This window comes from Lissotriton vulgaris, chromosome 2_1 (assembly GCF_964263255.1).
Source record: "Lissotriton vulgaris chromosome 2_1, aLisVul1.2, whole genome shotgun sequence".
NCBI classification, from domain to species: domain Eukaryota; kingdom Metazoa; phylum Chordata; class Amphibia; order Caudata; family Salamandridae; genus Lissotriton; species Lissotriton vulgaris.
The window spans coordinates 1,344,620,786-1,344,646,218 of NC_141687.1; the positions used below are offsets into that span (position 1 = coordinate 1,344,620,786).

The following is a 25,433-nucleotide window of genomic DNA, read 5'->3' on the forward strand; positions in this document are numbered from 1 at the left end:
ATTGTTTATGTGGTCATTCATACATCTCGATGTGGCATCCCTGGGATAGCATGCTCATCTTCTGTTTCAATCATTTTGTCAGCCAATGAATACCTAAACTCTGCTGTTGCAGTGAAGGACTCATGTTCTGTGATGGAGAAGACGAGGAGGAAACCTTCCCCACTTCGAAAGTAGTTGTCACGGATTGCTGCATAGTCTTCCTGCCCAGCTGTGTCAAGAATGTCTATTTGGACCTCCTCACCATCAAGGACAACTTTCTTCCTATAGCTGTCAGCTTTTGTTGGTTCATAGTCCTCGACAAACTGAAAAACAAGCAGAGAAGGTTTAAGCCTAACCAACATTTTAACTTAAGTAACTCTACAACTAAAGATTATTCCATGCAGCACGCCCTAAAATCATAACTTGTAGCCAATTCACTCGGACAAGACCCAACAGTACCACAAAGTCTATCGAAAGAAATTGGTTTACAACGTACTGAGGTTTTTAATTCAAACAAGACATTTAACTCTACATCCAATATCAGTATTACGCTCCCACTTTCTCACCATTAGAAAACGACTCCTGTCAGAATTCATTAAGACCAGCACACCTACATAACCATAAACAAACACATATTACTATTAATAGCATTTTAAAACTTTGCTTAATAACCTTTTGTTCTTGCTGTATAGTTCAGTACATTCCCAACAGATGATAACCTCTAAATACACTTTTTTTTTACAAGTTGTCTATGAAGTCTGGGCAATTCTCTTGTCTCTGCCGCCAAGAAATGCAAAGACCCATTCGCCTTTGTAAAGGAAGATTTCCAACAGGTGAAGCTTTAAACGTTAGGGGGGAGGGTGTCTAACGGAGTCGCTAAAGGCATTCGTACAATAAATGTGTATACATAAAAGAAGCTACCCTGACTCAGGGTAGCTTCTTTTGTGTAAACATGTTTAGTACGGAGGACAGCTCACCCTGAATACCCTGTGCCTGTAGTTCCCTCCCCTGGGACTCCCCAGGGTTAGTGTGTTGCATACGTACAATAAACCCATCTGCTCCAACCAGGCAGTAACATGGATGGTAGGAAAATAATGTCTCTGTAAACTAGTATGTATGCAGTGTATGAATGGAGAATAACTAAAGGAAGTTGAAACTTGCTCGAAAGGTTCTGCAGTATTAGGGTGTGAGACCAAGGAAAGAAACAAGTAGCAAGGAAAATGAATTAGAGGAAACCTTATTGGTAATGTTTTGCAGCAAGTATGTTATCTAGTAACACAGTAAATGTAGCCAAATATATTAACGTTTAAGAAAAGGCCAGAAATCCTAAAGATTATTGAGCCACATAAATGGCTGGGTGGAGAAAAAAATATCAGTATTTAATGTTATAAACTTTAAATAACGAATAGGCTAAAAGAGGGCTTTTAATGCCTTCTCAAAACCAAAATTTTCAAAGTGCCTCATAGCTTTCTATAAACATCCAAACTATCACCTGAGAGCACAGTGTTCTTGCTCTCATTAATCAATGTTAAGTACTGGGCTGCAATCAGATATATATGAAAAAAACATTCCTATACACCAAGATGGGTACTCTGTCGCACAGAATTAGAGTGAGGGTTCAAGAGGCACTAGTACAGGATCTCAATTTTTGGTATGGTGCTGCAAACTTTGGAAGGCCCTTACTGTGTTGGACACTACTGTGCTTACTTTTTCATTGACTCTTCCAAATACACCTTTCATCTCCTTCACTATGGCCTTGCAGTGCATTTTAAATCTGATAAAGAACCTTGCATTCAATTGAAGCATTATAAAGTGTTTGTAGAACAAAACATTTAAAACCTATGCTTCCTATTTGTGTTTTCAACTAGAGCATGGAGTAAGGTGCTGTATCCTACTCTTATGTTTGGGCATACTCCCTTTAGCAACATTTTTAGCTAGCTGGGAGATTACAAATAACCCCAAAGGCTGATTAAGCAAAGGTGGCCAACAAGATTTGCTTCACGTTTTACTAATATGTCCCAATGCGAGTATAGTAGCGGCACAACGACATTATATAATTCCAATCCAATTAAAGTATAATGCATTCTTGGCCCAAGATCTAATTACATTGTGTAACGCTCCAGTTAATGAATTTGTTTGCCATAACTTGTTTAAGTTTTTAAAAAGCTTTCTGAAGCTGTTCTAAGTTAAAACGCACAATCATAAGATTTTATCTTATCTTTATTGATTGTTGTATGGGTAGGTGATAGAATATTGCTACTGTACCATCTTATAGTGTGTTTTAAAAGCAAATGTTTTTCATCTTAATTATTTTCAGATTGTTAATAATAATTTTAATTCTGTATTTGTTGATCTCAGTTGAGGTCTGGATCAAATAATTTTTTTACTGCGACCACATGAGAGAGACGCAAAGCAGTCCAACACGCAAGACGTTCCTCAGATAGTTCTAGAACATCTCTACAAGAGTGCCCATTAATCCCGGTTGGTCTCTGGACAATTGTTCAATAACAGACATTCCAATCACTTCTGCATGAGTCGTTGTGATTCCTGACAGTTGGTTTATCTAAGCATTCAGCTCCTTTGCTGCGTGACAAGCTAAGAGGGAGAATTTATGGGTCTTTTCCAGGATCAGAACTGGATTATGAAATACTTGATCACTACTTCAGTTAACACCAGTAGTAACTCATACTTTTAGTTCAACTGTTATTCTTCTTTGTCCGTCTCTTTTGGATATTCTTACAAGCCAATAAGTAGGACTGAAGCAGAACCCAAGAACTTTAGATAGCAATAGATGGGGCCTAACTAGTTACGAGCCTTTCAGGAGAAGCCTTCAAACTAGTAAGTGGGAGAAGGGAGAGCTGCCAGAGTCTCACCTTAATCTCTTTGGTCTCCTCACTGGGATCCTTATAAGTTAGCGAGGAAGATTCAAGACAGTTAGAATAGACAAAGACGTCACTCATTTCCTAATTTCATGCAGAAACCTTTAGTGAAAAGGGACCAAGTTAATCATAGTATCCCATCTAAGATTCTAGGTTTTTTGCTGCCATGCAGTAATCACTTTGGAGCCATGAAGCTACTGAGATCCCTCTCAGTTCGATCAACCTATAAACATGAACTGGGCGTAGCTTCACAAGTGTTTGTTCTTAGACCCAGCAGGTTGGCAGAAAAGAAAAAGCATGTTGGTATAATTGACGGGTAAAAAAACTCTCCTATTTAACCTTGTGGTAGAGCTATGAATAAAGTGGTCTTACCTATTCTATCTAGTCAACCATCAGGACATTATGACAAAGGGTTTGTACTAGAAGGCAAGTGGCTACATCAGCCCATTTGTACATGGGGCTTAAAATGTTAGTCGGTAGAATCTTCCTATCTACACCTAGTTCACTGAAACCACTGCCATATGAGTTTATTAGCTAAGCAGACGAAAGTGATAGACAAGGAGGCAATCCCATATCCCACCCAGGTCAAAGTGGTTAATTGCTTCTCCTGAAAAAAGGCCATCTGACCTTTAAGTATGCCCAATGAAGGCATTTTTACAGCATCATATTTGTGTTTCCAGTAAAGGTACTGGTGGACCCAAAGGCGACTGTAACATGAGCACAGATTCTGTCAGGACCATCATTTATCAAGGTGGATGCATCCTTTTGTTGAACTTAATCAGAACCAAGTATATCGAGAAGAGACTGGAACTGGGTGCATATGCCTGGGGTACACCATGCCTACAGAGGATGGTGGAGTATTCTCTACAACAATAATGGGCGGATGGAGCAGTGCAAATCTTGATTCATCTTCCGGGTTTTAGAGAGAAGGAAGAAGGAATTATGAGGCATCGAGCAACAAACCACTGTCAGTGTTGCTGGGTCACCCAGGTAAGTCATAGTAAACTTATAAGACCAGTATCAGAATTTTCTGTGCCTTGAGACATTGAAAGATACAAAATACATATAAGACAGTGGGCACATACACTGCCTAATTTACAGCATGGGAGAGTTGGACCATCACACCAACTCTGGTCAAGTGCAGGTGGCACTCAGAAAATGGTTCACAGGTGGTGGCTGCAGTAGAACAGAGACTTATTTGGCATTCAGAGGTGGGGCTCAAATGAAACCATTATTGCCACCTATTTGAATTATAATCTGGCAGATCGAAGAAAATACCAGACTCAACAGGGGAAGCTTAGCATTACAGGGAAATGTTGCTTACCTGTAATCATACTTTTGCATCATAGGTATTCTCACTAAAGTCATAAACATAGAATATTCCCACCAATTTGCGGGGACCACTGAAGACTCTATTTTCAAGAATCAATCTGTAAATGGAGCGAAAACATCTCAATGTTCATAAAGATGACGATACCCTAGTTAATAATAAGACAGACCTGCTTTTACCTTTTTTTACCTGAAAAGGTTAACTTTTATAGAATAAGACCACGTTGCATCAATTGACTGAAGGCAATGTTCTGCTCCATCCCAAATAATATACCACCTACATACAGTGAGATGAATAATGAAGGAAAATGTGCCTGTCAGGTCAAGAGTGCAGAAGCTGCACAGAAAATACACTGCTGCTTTAAAAAGCCAGCAGCTTCCTTTCCCAGCGTGCACTGTACTGGCAGTTTGCCTCATAGCCTCAGTTCCTTTTTAATGGTGATGTGCTGTAACTGAGAAAGATAACAGCTGTATTGATAACCGGGGAGGATGGAGGGTTATTGATGACTTCCGTGAGGGTGCCTATGATGCAGAACTAGGATTACAAGTAACATTTCCTTCTGCATTATAGGATCCTCACTGATAGTCATAAAAGGAGAATAGAAAAGCAAGCATAATCTTAAAACATGGGTGTCAATACACAGCTATAAGCAAACAAAAAAGTACAGATCTGTTTTAAGAAAAGGAACTGCAATCAGAATCTTCTTAGTTAAAAAGATTATTTAATGTAGCCTGGACTAATAAACTTTCGGCTCTTCGATCCTCATCCAAACAATAATGCATGGAAAAATATGAAGAGTTCCATGTATCTGCTTTACATATTTCTGTTAATAGAGATTTTGTTATCCAGGCAACAGATGCTGCTTTGCTACACGTAGAATGAGCTCTGGGCTTACCAAGAAGAGTATTTTTAGCTAATTGATAGATAAGAGCAAAACAGAAAACTATCAATCTGGCTATGGTTCTTTTAGGGGAAGCCATACCCATTTGGAGAGATCAATAACAACTATTTCTTTTAAGAATATCTTTAGTTCTGCCCAAATAAAATGTAAGAACTATAGCATCCAACAAATGAGGGGTCATTTCTGCTGGAGAAACATTACTAAAACATACTAGATTTGAGCTTGTCTAATTGATATCAAAATCAGAGACAACGTTAGGTGAAAAAAGTTTTTTTTTTTTAAAAGATGGATGTTTTCTGAATAGTACCCTATTGTTTTGAAATACTGTGCACCGGTCTACGGAGGAAAGAGCTTGGATCTCACTAACCTCCTTGCTGAATTAATGGCTACGAAAACCAAAAACTATCTAAAAAGAGAGGTGTTGCATTTAGGTCTTACGCATGGGCTCGAAAGGTGGAGACATCAGTTTAGATAAGAACAGATTTAACTACCAACAAAGGGCCTGGGGGGTAATCTTTCCCATAAATATTTTACAACTGCATAGTAAAAGATCTTTGTGCTGCTTATTTTCTGTATGCTGCAATACCTGCTAAATTAACTTTTGAATTGAAACGAGCCAAGTTAAGTAGATAGGGTAAAATCAATCAATCAGGGGAATTGTAAGCGCACTACTCACTCGTGAGGGTCTCAAGGCGCTGAAGGGGGGACGGGGGTTCCACAGATCTGTTAGCCAAAGAGCCAGGTCTTGAGGGTCTTCCTGAAGGTGTTCAGGGAGGGGACTCGTCTGATGTCCGCTGGTAGCTCATTCCAGGTCTTGGATGGAATGTAAGAGAAAGATCTTCTGCCTGCTTTGGCTCTGTGGATGCGCGGGGCTTCGGCCAGTGCAAGGTTGGAAGATCGGAGGTTTCTTTTGGGTACCTGGAAGTTGATTCTGTCGTTGAGGTATTTGGGTCCGTTGTTGTGGAGGCATTTGTAGGCGTGGGTGAGGATGTTGAAGGCGACTCTCCACAGGGAGCCAGTGGAGTCTTCGTAGGTGTTGGCTGATGTGTTTGTGCCAGGGGACACTGAGGACGAGTCTAGCAGCGGTTTTCTGTATTGTCTGGAGTTTGCGGAGTAGGGAATAGTTGATGCTGGCATAGAGTGCATTTCCGTTGTCCAGTCTGTTGGTAATGAGTGCATGGGTGAATGTCTTCCTTGACTCAGAGGGGATCCATTTTAAGGTCTTGTAGATGATGCGGAGGGGGTTGAAGCAGTTGGATGTGACGGCATTGACCTGTCGGTTCATGTTGAGGGATGATTCGAGTATGATGCCAAGGTTTTTAGCATGGTCCAAGGGGGTAGGTGGGCTTCCGAGGGCAATCAGCCACCAGGTGTTGTCCCATGCTGTAGGAGTGGTTCCAAGAATGAGGACTTCTGTCTTCTCAGCATTGGGCTTCAAGCAGCTGTTGGTAATCCAGATTGCAAAGTCTTGCATTCCTTTCTGGAAGTTGAGTCTGGCGGTGGCGGCGTCTTTGGTGAGGGAAAGGATGAGTTGGGTGTCATCAGCGTAGGATACGATGTTGAGGGCATGTTGTCCGACGATGCTGGCGAGGGGGGCCATGTAGATGTTGAAGACGGTGGGGCTCAGCGATGACCCCTGTGTAACTCCGCGGGTGATTTTCGTGGGATCAGAGAGGAAGGGTCGCAGTCTGATCTTTGGCTTCTACTGGTGAGGAATAATCGAATCCAGTCTAGGTGTGTTCCTTGTATGCTGGCATTGTGTAGTCTAGTGACTAGTGTGCGGTGGAAGACTGTGTTGAAGGCCGCTGATAGGTCTAGTAGGATAAGAGCTGTGGAGTCTCCTTGGTCCAGGAGGGTGCGGATGTCCTCTGTGGCGGCGAGTAGGGCGGTCTAGGTGCTGTGGTTGCTTCGGAATCCGGACTGAGATGGGTCGAGAACAGGGTTGTTTTCAATGAATCGTGTCAGTTTCCTGTTGACTGTTTTCTCTGCCACTTTCATCGGGAAGGGGAGGAGCGAGATGAGCCGTAGTTCTTGAGGTCCTTGGGGTCAGCTGTGGGCTCCTTGAGCAGGGGCCTAACTTCTGCGCACTTCCAGTCATCTGGGAAGGTGCCTGTTATGAAGGTGGTGTTGATGGTGCGTTGTAGTTCGGGTGCGATGATAGCTGCAGCCCTGTGGTAGATGTGAGGAGAGCAGGGGTCGGTGGGGGCCCCCGAGTGGATGCCTTTCATGGTCGAGGCGTTGTCTTCGGCCATGACCGGCATCCAGGTGGAGATGGTGGGTTGGCTGTTGTGTCGTGTCGGCGGGGAGCCGACTGCGGCGTCTGGTGGATGGTCGAAAAAGTTGTCGAAGAGGTTTTTGATCTTGAGGTGGAAGTAGGTTCCAAGCTTATCGCAGAGGTCTTGGGATGGGGTGATGTCTGTGGCTTCGCTGCGTGGGTTGGTGAATTCCTGAATGAAACTGAAGAGTTCCTTGGAGTTGGCGAGGATTTAGTTGTGGATGAAGTTCCTCTTGGTGGTTCTGATTTGGGAGTGGTAGTCCGTCATGGCGTCCTTGGGGTGGTGTGGTTTTCGGGTGACTGTGTTTCTCCATTTCATTTCCAAGAATCTGCAGGTGTGTCTGGCTTCTTGGAGATTGGTGGTGAACCAGGCGGCTTTCCTGGGGCGCAGTTTTGTCATGGTTGCGTAGTGGGGCGAGCTCGTCTGCGCTGGAGGAGACCCAGGTGTGGAATTCTCTCTGGCTGCGAAGTCGGCATCAGATGCCCAGGTGTGGTTGTCTCGGGTGAGGGTGGAATCGAGTTGCTCATCAGTGACTTTCCTCCAGTTCCTCCTTGGTAGGCTTGTGGCTGGTTTGGGTGCTTTGGGTTTGTTAACGGTGAAGTGTACGCAGTGGTGCTCGGTCCATGGCGGTTGTGTAGTGTGGCTGAATCAAACACTGTTTCCTGCAGCGAAGATGGGGTCGAGGGTGTGTTCTGCTCTGTGGGTCGGTGTTAGAGTCCGATGTTGGCGAGGTTGTCACCCAGGGTGGTTGAGTTGGGGTCGCCGGGGGTGTCGAGGTGGCAGTTCAGGTCTCCGAGGAGTATGTGCTTCATTGAGGCGATGGCGTGGGGTGCGATGAAGTCGGTGATGGTGGTGATTAAGGGTGGCCAACTTAGATGCTCCAGCCCCCGACAACACACAGGATACATCTATCACTTAGACATTTATTGACTCCTAACTACATGCATGAACGCAGGCTGACCGCGAGCACAAGCGTAGGTGGAGGGACTAGTGGGGGGGTGGGAGGGGAGTTGGAATGTTAAGCCGATGTGGGGTGGGGGGGTCGAGGGGGGAGAAAAGAAAAAGCGGACAAGGGAATTCCCTGCGCAACGGCTGCAACTGTCACTGCATTACTGGGATTAGGGATCCGTTGCAGGACGCCGCCCGACCCCCGGGTTGTGGGCTTGAAGGCCGTGTACAATAGTCAACGAATGATGAGGGGCGCTGACAGCAGGTGAACGATACCTAAATATATGTACCCTGTATATTATAAGTCTGCAATAAAAACTGTTTAAAAAAAAAAATGGTGGTGATGAAGGGTGGCCGGGGGTCTTAGACGAGGGTTCCTTGGAGTGTGGTGGTGTGGCTGGTCTGGATCGGTTAGTGCAGGTGTTCGGCGGTGGGGAAGGTTTCGCTGGAGGTAGTGAGGCGGAGGGTGCCTTTGTGGGCAATGGCGAGGCCCCCTACCGGGTGTCTGGGGTGGTCCTTCCTCTGGATCTTGTATCCGTCCGGGATGGCTGTGTTGATGTCAGGGGTGGAGGAGGCATTGGTCCAGGTCTCCGTGAAGAAGGCGACGTCGGGCGAGAGGAATTAGAGTAGGTTCCAGATTTCCACGGCGTGCTTGTGCATGGAGTGTAAGTTGAGGAAGATGCATCTTAGAGTGTCGCCGGTGATGGCGTCAGCTGTTTTGGGGGCTGGGGTGGTGGTGAAGGTCTGGCGGCAGTGGAGGCAGGAGAACTGCCCGTGGGTCAGGTGTGGCGAGGCCTGTTGGCAGTCTCTGAGTCTTCTGGGGTTAAGTGCGAGGAGGGTGATAGTGTAGCGATGGATGGTCGGAGATCCAAGGTGAAGAAAGCACAGAGCTGCTGGGGAGAGAGCAGGCCAGTGACCGAGGGTGAAGGTCTTAATCGCACTCCCCCATCAGGGGCCGCCATGAAGTAGGGGGAGGGACAATCAGCTGGGAGGTTGGAACAGGCGAGGACAGGGGGTTGGGGCGAGGGGCAGCAGGAAAAGGGAAGCAGGAAACGCAAGCTCGGAGAAGCCAAAAAACAATTAACAAAAGGGGAAAAAAAAGAAGGGGAAAAAGTACTAATACAGTACAAAAAACATCTCAAATACCCAATATAAGTACAGTTACCGAATGCCAACAATGCCACAGATGGACGCGGGGAGCAGGAACGGTCAGAGGCAGCCACGGGCACACAACGGGGCAGACAAGAGTGGAGAAGTAACTTGGGATGCCACCATTGTCTTGGTCCTTCTAGTGCTATTATAATAAGGATGGCATTTAATAATTTGAGCTTGAGCAGTACTGTTAGAATCAACGGGATTGGTGGTAACAATAGAGAAACTGTCTTGACCAATCAATCAAAAGGGCATTGCCCAAAGACTTTGATTTCCGTATTCTCGTTTACAAGTTTGGGCATTTGGGGTTTTCTCTTGTTACAAATAAATCTATTCTGGAAAACCTAGTCTTGGAAAAAGTCTAAAAAGACTGAATCGTCCCCATTTGTGGTGGTCTGTAAAGCATCTGCTTAAGAGATCCACTTGATAATTTTGAAGGCATGGACAATGAACTGCTTGAATTGTTAAATTGGGCCATTGATCTTTGGGGCAATGTTGTAAAAGTCTCATATGAAGACCTCCATTGGAGACTAAAAAAATGCATGACGCCATGGAGTAGAGATGAAATATGAAGAGCAGTTGGATGTGGTGTCAAACAAATGGCGTCATTGTAAAATGTTACACTCTTTTCTCTGAAGGACACACTCCTCCCTTTTTTGTATCCAGTGTGGCTCCTAGGTAGTCAAGATGATGAAGTGAGAATAATATAATCTTCTCTTTTTTGACACATAAGCCTAGTTGTGTTAATAAATTGGTTGTGGTGTTGAATACAAAACTGTGCTTGATGAGTAGAAGGTACTTTTAACACTCAATCATCTAGATGAGGATAAATGTAAATCTTTTTACTTTGGAAATGAGCTCATGCATTTGGATAATGTTCTCAGACCAGACTTCAACACAAAAGTCAGGACTTTGTACTGATAATGAGCCTTGCCTATCATAAATCTTAAAGACTTTCTGTGATTTTTCCTCAAAGTGTATGTTAAAATACACATCTTCAAGATCCACAGAGTACACCAAATCTCATTAAGTGTGGATATATCTGGTAAAAAGCTAGCATCCTGAACTTTTGTTTCTGGATTCATTTGTTTGCCTGTCTTACGTCTCTGATTATTCTTAATTCTGTTTCCATGCTCTAATTGGGAATCAAAATGATCTTGAATAGATACTTTTACCTCTTTGAGATGGAAGAAGTGGTTCTATTGCTAGATTTTGAAGCAGATATTTTACCTCTATTCTTAATTGCAGCAATTGATGTTTTGGTGCTGGCTTAGGAGGTATTGATGGAGGTGGATTTTTTAACTGGATGGCGTAACCGTTCTGGATGATCTTTAAAAGCCATTTGTCAGAGGATGTCAATCTCCACTCTGCTGGATGGTTTGATACAGTCCTTCTCATCTGAGAGGGAAACATAGTAGAGGGAGTAGGTTTTTCACTTTTTCGACTAAGAGCAGGATTTGTAAGATAATTGGCACTGTGCTTGCTGCTGTTGGTGACTTCTTTCTAAATTGCTTCTACGGTGGACTGCTGCTGTATTTTTTGTTATTGATCTTGAGAAGGAGGATAGAAGGGCAATGGAGGGGATAGATTCCTCTGTTGTTGCTGACTCGGAGGGTAGAAGAACCACTTAAGGCATACCTCCCTCTGTCTAAACGGCTATCTGTAATCTCTTCAACGATAATCAAAACCCTATATCCTTCAAGGTTTCTGCCTCTTTCTTTCATTGGCTCCATCTTTGTTAGTGTGGCCGAAATAAAATTGATCCAGTAAAGAGGAGGTACATGATCGTTAATGGAGTATCTGGCTACAGAAAAGTTTTTTTGTTTTTTTAAAATTTCTTTTTTAATCATAAACAAAAAAAGACAAAACATCTACATCTGAATCAGCACATAGAAGAGTTATCACCAAGGCATCGTCAACAACAATCTATCGGTACTGAGTACCACCCCAGCAAATACAATGAGCTCCACCCACGTGATAGCAAACAGATAAAAAAGGAAAACAGATGCAGATCAGAACAAAAAAGATGAAAATCGAACAGAAACCCTAATAGAAACATAAAATAAAGAAATGAAAAAGCCACAATCACAGTGCTGTGTCATTGATAAGGTACAATCATAATGCGAGCCGACCGTCCAAGTGCTATTACAGTAATCACGATGCTCCCATTGGTGGACCCCGCAGCCACATACATCCTACATACGTCTCCCACCGTGCGCAAGTTTCAACCTGTTGCCTACTCAGAATGTGCAAGCAGATACACCCGCACCGGCTCCCAGATGTCCCTCGGCCTCGACGACTGGGGCAGCTCTTCCCCATAAACGGTGAGGCTATCACAAAAGTACACCAGATCGGTCAGCCAAGCCTTTAGGGCAGGTCGTTTACCTCTACCCCACGTTATCGCCACCCTCCTAGCAGCCAGAAGCAGCGCCAGACGCACAAACCTGCCATTCGCCCCCCTGATATGTGGCACACAACATAGAAGACACACCAGCGGCGTACAAGGAAGGTCCACGGTGACCATCTCACATAGACAACGCACCACTGCATCCCAGAATGCTGCCACAGTTCGGCAATTCCATGCTAAATGCAGAAAGTCTGCATCATCCTGTCCACACCTGTCGCAATGTGCCGTCTCACGCAATCCATAACTATACAGTTGTGCTGGGGTATAATACACCTGATGTATATATTTGAAATGTATAATTTTGAGATTACCATTCATACAGAGTTTCCCAGTCAATCCGCATATATGTGTCCAGTTATCCTCAGAGATATCCCCAGACAGACACGTATTCCACTTGTCCCAGCTCCTGTCAACGTCCAACACCGTTTCGTCTTTGATTAGCTTATACAATTTAGAAACTAGACTCTTATTATTAGGTACGGTGAGAACGGATTGTAAAGACAGCAGTGCTGGAGGCTCGTCTGGCGTAGCCGATGAATAGCAAAACGGAATAAAAGCGATTGAATCACAATATGGCTCAAGTCTCCCTGTTCAATAAAGGTGCCGTCAGGAAATGGAATGGAATGGAATGGAATGGAAATAGATTTATTGAGCGCGATTGCTACCCGGGGGCGTCCAAGCGCTGGGGGGTAAGAATCGAGGGGACAGGTGACGTGACGCCTTAGAGCTCGGAGGCTTGGGTGAATAGTAACGTCTTCAGCTTTTTGCAGAATGACAGCAGGTCCGGGTTGGAACGGAGTGAGAGGGGGAGGGTGTTCCATAGTTTAGCGGTGTTCAATGAGAACAGCCTACCCCCGGATCTAGCTCTCTTTACTCGAGGGACCACTGCCAGGAGAGCCTCAGAGGAGCGGAGATTCCTGTTTGGGTGGTAGGGAATGATAAGCTTGCTGTTAATAGCGGGTCCTGTTTTCCAGAATGCCCGGTGTGCGATGCACAACGCCTTGAATGACACTCTGTGTTTAATTGGAAGCCAGTGAAGACTTTTCAGTGCAGGTCTGGCTGACTGGGCTCGTGGGATCTTTAATAGGGTGCGTGCTGCGCAGTTTTGCACTATCTGGAGTTTCCGAAGAGTCATCTCGGGAGCCCCCACGTATAGAGCATTGTTTGAGTCAAGGCGGGACTGGATGAGGCCTTGGACTGCTACTTTCTTGGCTTCTGGAGGCAGAAGTGGAAGGACCTTCCTTAGAGTTTTGAGGATGCCGAAGCAGGTGGCGGACAGCTTGGTAGCCTGGGTGGAGAAGGACAGCTTGCTGTCCAGCCACACTCCTAGGCTCTTGACACTTTCCTTGGGGGTGGGAGGAGTGCCCAGGGCTTGGGGCCACAAGGAGATAAAAGATGTTGGCGAGGCTGGGCCTAAAAGCAGGAGCTCTGTTTTATCTCCATTTAATTTGAGGGAGGAGCTGGTCATCCACTCCTTGATATCCTCTAGGCAACTCCGCAGGCCTCCTTGGGGGTGACTGATGTTCTTTTGAGCCAATGATACCACTAGCTGCGTGTCGTCGGCGTACGACACAATTTTGATGCCGTACGGTTCGACGATTCCAGCCAGTGGTTTCATGTAGACATTGAATAACACAGGGCTCAAAGAGGAGCTTTGTGGTACTCCGCAGCTGAGGGGCTTGCTGGTTGATATTGTGTCACCATCGAAGATCTGAAAGGATCTATCGGACAAGAAGGAGCCGAACCACCTTAGAGCGTTGCCAGAGACTCCGAAGTCCTGGAGACGGTTCAGCAAGGTGGCATGGCTGGATATACATCCCGCATGTGAGAAACACCTGCCTCTCAGCACCCTCATAGACGGGGCCTCACGTGTGACCGATAGACGCGCATGATACTCTAGGCGCATATCCGGCGCATACAGCTGCAGCTTCTGCGCCAACTTCCCTATCAGTTGCCAGGCCGAGATCGTGGCATCAACTGCATTGATCTCCGATTTCGGGGTGCCTCGCGAGCAATGAGTGACCACACTGTGCAGAGGAACCGGAGCTGCATCCCCTTCCTCCAGCGCAACGTGCGGCGTGAAAGCATGCGGATGATACCAATAATACAGATATTGTGCCTGCGCACTCAAGTAATACGCATAGAAGTCTGGTGCCACAAAACCGCCCCGCTCATAGTCCTTGGTGAGAACCGACCATTGCACTCTCGCCGCCTTGCCCCCCCATATCAGCCGAAGGAGATGGCCTCGAAGGGTCCTAAAGAAGGGCAGGTTAAGCACTATGGGTATATTCACGAAGAGGTAAAGAAACCTGGGCAGCACCACCATTTTAATAAGAGCAATCCGATCCGCCAGCGGCAGCAAAAGCCAAGCTTCAACCACGGTCTCCAATTTCGAACAGGCTCTGCCATAGTTCTCCCGAAGCACAACTGTTGGGTCGCGGTGCACCTACACTCCTAGATATTTAACCGGGTCTACTGACCATACCAGTGGAAACTCAAGATCAGACCGAGCGGTGCCAGTCGTCAGTGGAATTATGAATGATTTCTCCCAGTTTATATGCAAACCGTAAATGTGGCCAAACCGCACATACTCCAGCAGCAACTGCGCCAAATACCGAGACGGTTCACGCACAAACAGAACCATATCATCCGCGTAGAACGAAATAGATACCAGACAAGAATAAAAATTTAATGCAGTCTCCCTGTGGCGTTGTCGGATAACGCAAGCCAGCGGCTTCAGAATGGTCGCGAACAGCAGGGGAGAGAGGGGGCAGCCTTGCCGAGTACCCCGCTCAATACACAACGATTCAGATGTCAACCCACCGACTCGCACTCTTGCCGATGGCTCAGTGTACAGCACCGTTATCCACTGGAGAAACATTGGGGAAAACCCCATATGTCGCAGGACCCTATGCGTATACTGCCACTCTACAGAGTCGAACGCTTTTGCCGCGTCGAGCAGCACTGCTGTCGCCTCCAGAGTGGGCTCCAACACATGGAACATGGAGAAAATGGTACGCAAGTTGTGCGATGTGGACCTCTCTGGCACGAAGCCCGACTGATTCGGCAGGATCAAGCCTGACATCAGGGGCTGCAGCTTAGTGGCAAAAATCTTCGCTAGGATCTTGGCATCAATATTAATTAATGACAACGGGCGTTATGAATCACATAACTCTGGGGGCTTATCCTTCTTAAGTAATGTGACAATGAGGGCCTCTCTCAATCATGGGGGAAGCATTCCGGCATCGTACGCCTCAGCATAAACTTCCAGCAAGTGTGGCGCAAGGAGATCTGCATATTTTTTATAAAATTCCACCGAGAGCCCATCTGGGCCTGGCGCTTTACCATTAACCAGCGCCGCAATTGCCAATTTAATATCTTGTTCATCAATGGGAAGACATAGATATTTACGCTGCACATCTGATAACCAAGCGCACGCAATGTTATCCAAATACGCCTCAAATTCCTCAGCCGGCAGAGAGCCTCGAAGATGGTATAAATCTGCGTAGAACACATAGAATTGTTCTGTTATAGCCTCCGGAGTGTAATGCTCAGCTCCCGCATCATCCACTATCCTATCCACCCGCTGCTGCGCAGATCTCGCCTTAATCTTGAACGCCAGCAGCCGACCCGACCTGCCTGCCTCCCCGTACCGGCGAGCCGTGTGTCTGCAAGATATGTACTTAATCGGAGTCTCCGCTTGCGAATCATATTCAGCTATCAGTTCTTGTATCCTAGCTAGTTTAGACAATTCGGGGCTATTAGCATAATCACGCTCTAGGTGGTGTAGGTCAGATTCAACTCTCTGCAATTGCGTCCTTATATCTCTGAGTATGCCTGCCGCTGTCCCGATACATACCCCCCTGATGGTGACCTTAAAGGCCTCCCATAGCGTCGCAGCCTGATCTATCGTGCCTTTGTTTAACGTGAAGTATTGCTCAATGGCGTCACGTATGGTCTTGTCATATACAGGATCTAGGAGCGCCAATGCACGCAATCTCCAAGAGAAAGGACGACGTGCTCCAGTCGAATTTCTCAAGAGCAGGCACACTGGATTATGATCTGACAGCGTGTGAGCGAGGGGCACCACCTCAACAACCCACTCCAAGAGCTCATCATCAATCAGCCAGTAGTCAAGCCTTGACCAGCTCCCATGCATAGGCGTTGCATGCGTGCCTTCTTATCTCCCCGGATTTCGTAGCCTCCACATATCACACAGCCCAAACTCTTCCATAGCCTGTTGCATGCTTGCAGCGATTCTGGGGGTGCGATGTGTCTCTGGGTTGGATTTATCCAATTTAGCATCCAAGTACGTGTTCAGATCTCCCCCCAAATAACGGGTGAAGCTGGCCACTTTTTTCTCCCACAGGTCTCCTTAATCTAAGTGGCCAAAACCTTTTTTCGCCCACAGGGCCAACCCTAGCCACTTCACAACCATGAAGCAGAATATTGCTTAAACTAGCGTAAGAAAGGTTTTCTTGCGTTTACTTACCACCAATGCACTATTTGTTGTGAATACCGTGTTTTAGCCACTCCACCCCCGAATTTCCAGTGCGAACCTCACCATAATGGTACCACCAATACCATTACACTGTAGCCGCTTATAGCCTGCACCCACAACGCTATAAAGTCGGCAGTCAGATGTATATAATGCAATACATTGAAGTGACTCTTCTTTCCCCCTGTATGTTTTGTCTTTGTCTTTACATGTTATATGTACAGGTGTTTTGAGAAGGGAATCCCCCTCTCACACATAGAAAAACACTTTAGGGCGTGTATACACATAGTCTGAATTACACACCCACTAGTTTTAATTACACACACACAATTTTAATCCGTCCTGAAGAAAGCCAGCATACTCATAAGGCACTGGCTGAAACATGTTGACCTACCAAGGATGTGGGAGGTCGTAACTCGCCTCTAACATCCCACAGCCTTATTTTTAACCGCTGACGGTGGCCCAGGTATTAAAGTCTTATTCACCTTCGGGTACTGGGACCCCCGCCAAGCCGTTTTAATCCAATTTTCATAACACTCTTCACCGCACACACAGCGACATACCTGCTCCGCTGTAACCAGGCGTCGAAGCACACCCGGGACACGCTAGGTGTCACTGGGTGGGCCCGATGATGAAGCATGCCACCAACTAGGTTGGTGGGTGAGGGCTTCATGAGCACACTCACAAGGTGCCACTACCCCCTGACAAAACATACTTGAGTCATTTGAACTAAAATTAATTATTTTGGTTAAATAAAACCCCCTCTTACTCAGCTAGTCTCCTTTTGATTAACCTCATATAAACTCGGGGATTTGGACTAGCTATCTGGTCCTCTCTCTCCCTCTTGATACACGATAGACCTTAAAGGCCTCCCATAGCGTTGCAGCCTGATCTATCGTGCCTTTGTTTAACGTGAAGTATTGCTAAGCACCACTAGCAGCACATGCGGCAATGAAGATGTATTTGCCACTGAAGGGCATATTGGTGAAGCAGGTCTAGATGGTAAGTATAAAGGTGTTAGAGGTTCCTGTACAGGGTCCTCCGCTAGGATGATCAGCCTTGGTCTCAGAATGGAAGATGTTTCCTTCTAATAGGATTGATGATTATCAGAAAAAACAGGAAAAAACAAAAGCTTCAGAATGCCTCAACAATGATTTTCTTGACGTAAAGTTTCTTGACAGTGATCTTGACGTCCACAGCAATAAAGTCCATCTTCTCGACCAACATGGACTGGTGGCACTTTAGGGTCATATATTTCCCAAAATAGGCTCGAAATTGAAAGCTGTGGGGTCGGCACTACCTTTGACGTAGGTGGAAGAGATGCTGGGTGGTCTTTGGGTCGAAGTCAGTGGTGCTGTTATCGTACTTCTTGACAGCGAGAAGGTCAGTGCTGATGCCTGTCTTGGCGCGGACTGGTGCTCTTGGGAATGGGGGGAGTGACCATAATGATCCCTACGCTCAGTCAACCTTTAAACTGGTCAATTTTACTTAGATATCCTGTGTAAGACAGGAAGGAGGATCTTTTACATATCTGACAACAAATTTGTTAAATTTCTTTCCTTTACAACTTCGTACTAGGTCCTCCAAAGCTATTTTCTGGAACCATCTGAAGACTTGGCTTTACTAACTGGCAATGCCGGACTGACTGAGGCTGAAATCAGTTTCTTCTACAGTGCTAGGAATCTCTATTTGGTAGCCATGCGAGACATAAAACATATAAATGATGGTGGCAATACTTTTTCCGCTTTGTTCTTCAGATCTCCCTCTATGGGAGTCTTTATCACAAGAGGGTCTGGTCTCAGAAGAGGGAGCCCCCTCTCTGCCTTTTTTCCTCAACGGCTTCTTCTCTTCTTCATGAAGTACATTTTTAAGTTTTCCTTTGAGAAAAAATGCCTCCTTGGAATTTAAGGGCTCTATTTGACATCTTTTGACAAAATGTACACCCTTGAACTGAGTGTGAGGGAGGATGACATACCACACACAAAGAATATAGGTCTGAAGAAGCCATTTCCCACGCATATGAGGGACATTTCATTTAGAGTGGTGGCATTTTTTCAGACAAATTTCTTCTTGGTAGTAAAAGTTGGTGAAAAAAAAAGTTGGGACCTCGAATGTAACACAAAAATCATAACTTTTGTTGAAAAAAAGGTCAAATAAAAAATTGGGTGTAGAAAGGAAGAGTTTTCTGCGATCTACTCCACATGAGCCAGAAAAAAGAACTGTGATTATGAGGCACACTGCCACTATAGTGCATACTGGAAAGGGAAGATGCAGGCTTCTTAAAGCAAACAGTGAATTTGTATCTGCATTTTCTGCACCCTTGACCAAACAGGCACCTTTTCCTTCATTTTTCTGTCACTGTACGTAGGTTATAAGGATTTTTTGGTTAGAGTGCAACATTGCCTGCCATAAAGAGCTGCAATGTGGTCCTACTCGAATGAAAGATACCCTTTTCTGATTCAGAAAAAAAAATTAAAACTGGGGCTCTCTTTATGAACATGGAGGTGTTTACCTCAATCAACAGATTGACTGGAAATATTTGAACAGAAAGCGTTCAAGGGTCACTGCAAATGGGTAGGAATACTCTAGGTTCAAGAGTATCTGTGAGGATCCTACGATGCACAACTGGTCATAATAATGCAAGAGGAACGTCTTAATTAGTTTAGCATTGTCGTAGGTTCCCAGTCAGGAGCACTAATACCAAAGCACTTTCACCCCGATGACTACATAGGAAGAGATTGCTTCAGAACCAGCAATGGGTGATTTCTTGGGTACAACCGGGTGCTATAATTGTGTCCAATGAGCACCTAAATCAAGATGTGGGCTCAGAATATCCCATGGAACAGCGCATTGCAACGGTCTAGAGGCTGAATTCTCAAAAGTGAGCAGGTGGAAATAGCAGGTGGGGTGTACCTTCTAAATAAAGAAAGACAATACATCAACAGAAAAAAGATCTAGAAAGCCATGAGTGCTCTATCACAAGTCCTTCCTAAGAAAACATGTCAGTGCACCAATTAGTTCATGGCCTGGGAAACCTCACAAAGCTGTCCTTCAACATTTTCAAGACGTTGTCAAAACTTTCATCTATTTTTCCATGTGTTAAAGTAATTTATAATACATGTAATTCCAAAAAGCCAATTTATAAAGCAGCATTATTTCTAACATGAAACAGTCAGCCAACACTGCAGGATTAGAAAAACAAGCATAAGTAATAACTTTCTGGAGTCTTGAATAACATCTAATGAAGGGGCTGTTAAAGACAAAGGCATAATTTTTGTCCAAATTCACCCAATTTTTTCCAGGAGAAAATGAAAGTATAACATCGACATCCACATGGCATAAAGATGAAAGCACAGCATATGAAAGTAAAGTACACTCAGGCCCGGTTCTAGCGGGTGGGCCAGGCCCACCCAAACATGAGCCTGGCCCACCCAAACAGGATCCTTGGCCCTCGCACTGAGGGCCTGAAGGCAGGCGTCTTTGGGATCTAAGTGCTTCAACCCTCCCCCGTCGCGTGTGTCAGCCCGGGCCGAGGGGCGCGCGCACACACAGACAGTTTTAGAGATGATCGCAGCAACGCCCGAGTACTTCACAAGTCTTTACAAGACCATGTATATGTTAACGAGGCTTTGTTTATTTTGTCACCCCTTCATCTCTGCATGGCGAAAGGCGACAAACCCTTTCTTTGACAAGGGTAACCTTTGGTAACCTTTGCTTACTGTCCTGCTGCGTTGATATTTATTTTTATATGCAGCGCAGGAGAAAATACGTTTTTTTTTTCCTATTCACCTTTCCTGACCCCTGCAGTGGCTTATCACAAAAGACTGTGACACAAACTTTGACTAATGGAGTAGGTAAGAGAATGTGTTACTATATATTTTTCTTTTTTAGATCTGCACAGGCCCAGCAGGACACAAACGTGTGTGCTTCATTTAAACAGTTTTTATCATTATCATGGCCGATGCAGGACAACAATAAGAATACAAAATTCCCAGATAACGCTGGTGATTAATAATCCTGCTGGAGAGCAATAATTTGTCTCTTAGTAGTTTTCAAATGCATATGAACTGTATTTTATGTGGATAGCTCCAGGGCTTTGAGTGGGATGAATAAACTGGGGGGTCTCTCAAAGGGGCGTGGCCAATGTAATTGAGGTCGTGGCTTAAAAACAGTACGTTAAAAATCTGTGTTTAACAGTGTGCGGCCCGACTTGTATTTTGCTGTTTCTGTCATTGCATCCAGGTATTTGGTACATCAAGTAACATCATACCTACAAGTCAGGACTATTGGCTTTATCAATGGTTGTTAGTTGCATAAGATAAATAACAGCAACTATGGGTTGTATATAATTGCAAAAGCTTCCACTTAAAGCACCAGTGACATCAAAACAATGTTGCTGTTCCTGAGTTTCAAAAAGAGAAGGGAAATCCAGAGAGAAAATGACTCTTTAAAGGATTTCCCTTCCCCCTGCAACACTCACCTGGCATGACGTCATGCCGTAACATTCCACTTGTGAGTAGTGTGAGCAGGGTACACCGATGTGCCTGCTGTCTCGAAACGGGTCTCTATCGGGCTCTGTTTTGTGCCCGGGGAACTTTTTTTCCGGCCTGCAGTGACTGCAGACTGCTGTCCCTGCAGTTCAGAAAAAAACAGACTACCTGTGACCAGCACACAAAACAGAGCCAGAAAGAGACCCGTTTCGAGGCCCCTTAAAGCCCTGGATAGCTCAGTGGGTTACTGCCTTTGCCACAGAGATCCTTGTGTTACTTGCAGTTCAGAAGTTACAATCCTAACATAGGACAGTAACCAATGAACTGTCATCAAAGAGCTGCATACAAACATGAATGATATAGTTAGAACTTCGCTTTTTTTGGTTTTGTGATATAGTTAGAACTCTACCAGTCTTTCATTATTCTAATGTTATTAAAATGAGTATGTTTGGGCAGATATACATTTTTATCAGTAATGCTGACCCCCATGGAATACTCTTTAAATCCGAAGGTTGTGTTTCCCCAGACCAAACCCTCTTAAAATATCCCGCCCACCGGTATGGATGACATGTGATTCATACACCTTGTAATCCTCATTGACTGATGTGACATTCCCAATAGACTGATTTACATACTTGTATGATTCATTGTATCTGTATAATGTGTGCATTGTGTAAAGTACTGACACACACTACACTGATATGAGTAGCGCTATGCGACAAATGAAATGCATATGAGAGAGTGTCTACGTAAAGATAGGGGGCACTGTTGGAGGGTTTGCAGTGAGGGAATCCGAGGAGGAGGTAGTGTGAGGGGCTATGGAGCGATGAGGGGCACGGGTGGAGGGTGGCAGTGAGGGAATCCGAGGAAGATGTCATGGGGTGGAGGCGGAGTTAGGGAGAGATGAGGGGCACTGGTGGAGAGTGGCATTGAGGCAATCCGAGGAGGAGGTCAATAGGGGGAGGGGCTATGGGGAGATGAGGGGCACATGTGGCATGGCTTTGAGGGAATCCAAGTAGGAGGTCAATAGAGGGGGGCATTGGGAGATGAGGGGCACTGTTGGAAGGTGGGAGTAAAGGTATTTACGGAGAAAGAGGTTATTGGTGCAGCGCCAAAAAAGACTCACATCAGCGCTGAAGCCGCCTTTCTGTTTTTGTTTATTTAATTAGCAGTCGGGTCATAAGGGCTACTGTGGAAAATACTTTAAAAGTGCGTGCTAATTATATTCACTGCTATATTCAATGTTTTAAGTTTGAAGGTGATTTTCCTAATGTTTTTACCGGGAAAAATGAAAGTGTAGCCCGATGGTGCCTGATATGGGGCTGGGACTCAAGGTCATTTGTGAGATAAGGTGCATTGGAGAGGAGAAGTGGATAATCAAGCCTGTAAGGGAGTGCGTTGCAGAGTCCGTGGTCAGGTGGAGGTAGTAATGAAGAGGGATTCTCCCTGAAGGCTAGCACAGAGGGAGCCCGAAAAGTGTCACTTGCCTGATACTCCCACCTCAGAAACCTCCTTTTCCCATCAAAGGGACATTACATGGAAAAAACACTTTTTGAGAGTGATCACATTTAGAAAGAGATTTGGGAAAGAGTGTGTTTTACTTGGCCTTGTAAGACTAAGAAGAGATAAAGGAGCACCCTGAAGCAGGCCTGCCTAGACATATATGCAAAAAATCGAGCCCACAGTGGCCCACCCAAATGCACCCTTGGCCCACCCAAATAAAAATTCCTGGAACCGGGCCTGAGTACACTGAGGTTCGACAGAGTACAATATTGACAATCTGCACACTCTAGAGACAGACAGAGCAAATCTAGTTGCAAACAATGAAGCACGTTTCGGGGCAGTAAGGTAGGCGCTGGGTCTGGGAGAAAAGGGAGGGAGAACGTAAAAGGTGCTAAAGAAGGAAGACGGAAGGGGGGGTGCAGAGGGTTAGGTGCAAGAGTCAACGGGCTGGGGGAGGTTAGACACTCAGTTCAGCTGCAGAGAGGTTTACCATGTGACTCGATGCTGCTCGTGAAAAGGGTTCTTCGGTTCTTTCCTGCACTGAAGGAAGGATGGGGCCAGACATATTTAAACCAGCATTAAGTTCCATATATGGATGCCTAGAAAGAAGCTTGGTGTCTTGTTTTCTTGCATTTTTTTTATTGCCATCTTGATGAAAGCATCACATCGGAAATCCTTCAACAATGGTTTCAGTCAATACCTGTAGAAAGAGAATCTGGCTTTTCCATTTCACTTGGAAAGCTCTACCTGTAAACGAAAGCACATCTGCCCGTCCTTTATTGCTCTTTGCTAGAAATGTGTGCAAAATCGCTATTAATAGTTACCTCCATTAAAAAAAAAAAATCTAGGGCAAAAGCATACATATTTTTGTAAGCAAAAAAAGGTGTAGTTAGTGGAATAGCAACAGTGATACAGAATCACCTTACCTCATCATACATGAATTGCAGAGTAAGAGCTGACTTGCCGACACCACCACTGCCAACCATGATCACCTTGTGCAGGACCAGCGAGCTCTGGTTCTTGTTTTTGTTTGCAGCCATTGTTCTGGTCCCCAAGGCTGGTGAGTGAAGGTAGGCAGAAAATCTCCTCCGAGAAGCTGGTGAATAAAAAATAAATAAATAAATAAAAAAATTCAAGGTCTTTTTACAAAAAAAATATTCAGAACTAAACTCAGATTTATATCTTCTTGTAGATGGAGAGAGCTGAAGGAAAGTTCACACAAATCGTGGCTTCAAGCACCTAAACGTACAAAGCCAGAAGCGCTTTTCTCGATAAAGGAGAAGTCAAATGAAACACGAATGTTCGGTACGAATGAATTCCCTGTAGAATGCGGATTTATGTACGGTAAAATCTTCTATTCTCTTTTGAATGACAGCTTTTGTGCGCTATCAGCATGCCCACAAATGGAACCAATGAGGCAAAAACCAAACTATTTCAGCTCCTCGAGGTTAGCTTCACCACAGGAGTGAAATAAGCAAGAATCACATAAAATTAAGACTTACACCAAAGGCATACAAATTGGCAGATGTGCCCCCCTGCCCACCTTATTTAGCAATGAAAAACCCACTTGGTGAAAGTGTCTATGACACAAACGAGAAACGGGTCGGTCCCATGTGAATAGTGCAAGTGGCCTGACAAGCTGCCTGACACGGTGATCAAAGTAGGGCACACCACATGACTTAAGCTGGCTCAGTTGGAAAGTTCTGTACGCACACAGGGAGGCTCGGTGGTGAAAATGGGATGGATTTCAAATGGTAATTTAAATCCTAAAATCCACAAACCTCCTCGGGTCTCGGCGCTGTTCACGCTCTTTACATCCCCGAGATGCACGTTTCCACCGGGGCCAGAACCAGATGGAAATGAAATATCTCAATTTAGAGGACAATGAGAATCGGTCACAATGGCAACAAGGGCCCCAGGCCGGCAATATATATAGCTTTAGAAAAGGCACTCTAGGAAGCCGCAATGTTTGTGAGAGCAATTATATCAAACTCCCAAAAGCCCCTCCTCGTTCTCCCGCCACCGCTCTCCCACAGCAGTGCCGATCTCATAATCCATTTCATTTCATTTTTAACACCCTTTGTCGATACTCATGGGAAAAGAATAGTTAAGTGCATCCTCTAGGATGTTTTTAATGATCTGCTATGAAAGCATGTAAAAAATGCCCGGCTATCTGGAGACACACAAGTCTTCGTGTCTTTGCGCAGAAATGTACATTTAAACTTATAGAACACATTGAAGTACCAAACAAATGCAAGGGAAACAAGCACTGGCAAAGCCAATAGGTCTCGCCTATGGAAGGGCAATTGGCTTTGCCACTATGTTTTAGCCATGTTGTACACCAGAGTCGCAACTGTTCAGCATGGCTAAAAGTTAGAAGTGGGGTAAAGGAGAGTGGAGGGCAGTGTTGTAAAGTGGAGTGTTATGAAGTGGCATCTAGTGGGAGTGTTATGAAGTGGCATCTAGTAGAGTTGAGTGGCACGGAGGAGGAGTGAAGTGGCGTGTCATGGAATAGCGTATAGTGTTGTGGAGGGAGTAAAGTGTTGCAGAGCGGAAAGACAGAGTTGAGTGGCCTAGAGTGGAGTACAGTGCCAGAATGGAGTAGTGTGTCAGAGTGGAGAGGCAAATCGTGTTGTGGAATGGTGTAGAATTGAGTGGTGGGGAGGGTGCAGCGTAGAGTAGAGTGCTGTAAAGTAGGGTGGTGGAGATCAGAGTAGATTGTCAAGTGGAGTGGCATAGAGTAATAGAATACAGTTGAGTAGAGTGGCATAGAGGCAGTCGTGTAGAGTATCGTACAGTGGGGTAATTTCTTAGAATGGCAGAGTGGATGTAGAGTGCTGTAGAGTGGAGTAGCATAGAGTGTCATTGGAGCAGTTTAATGGAGTAGAACATTAAAGAGTGGACTATCATGGAGTGTACTGTCGCAGAGTGGCTTATAGTCAAGTTGCATTAAGTACAGGTATGCAGAGTAAATTGGTATAGAGTGCAGTGGCATTGAGTGCACTGGTTTTGAGTAGGCCTAGGCAGTAAATTCTGTTCCGCTCGTGGAATTTGCGGAATTTGGGTAATT

At 45.1% G+C, this 25,433-nt stretch overlaps 1 protein-coding gene across 1 annotated transcript in view; it reads right to left on the reverse strand.

Annotated features, from left to right (window-relative positions):
- The window catches only part of RALB (RAS like proto-oncogene B), a 298,265-nt gene that overhangs the window by 72,024 nt on the left and 200,808 nt on the right, over window positions 1–25,433 (reverse strand). Inside the window, exons 2-3 of the mRNA XM_086957107.1 lie at window positions 23,290–23,459; window positions 94–302 (exon numbers count right to left, since the gene is read on the reverse strand). Of these exons, the coding sequence (XP_086813233.1) occupies window positions 94–302; window positions 23,290–23,403 (323 nt within the window). The 5' untranslated portion in view covers window positions 23,404–23,459. The remainder of the gene's footprint in view (window positions 1–93; window positions 303–23,289; window positions 23,460–25,433) is intronic.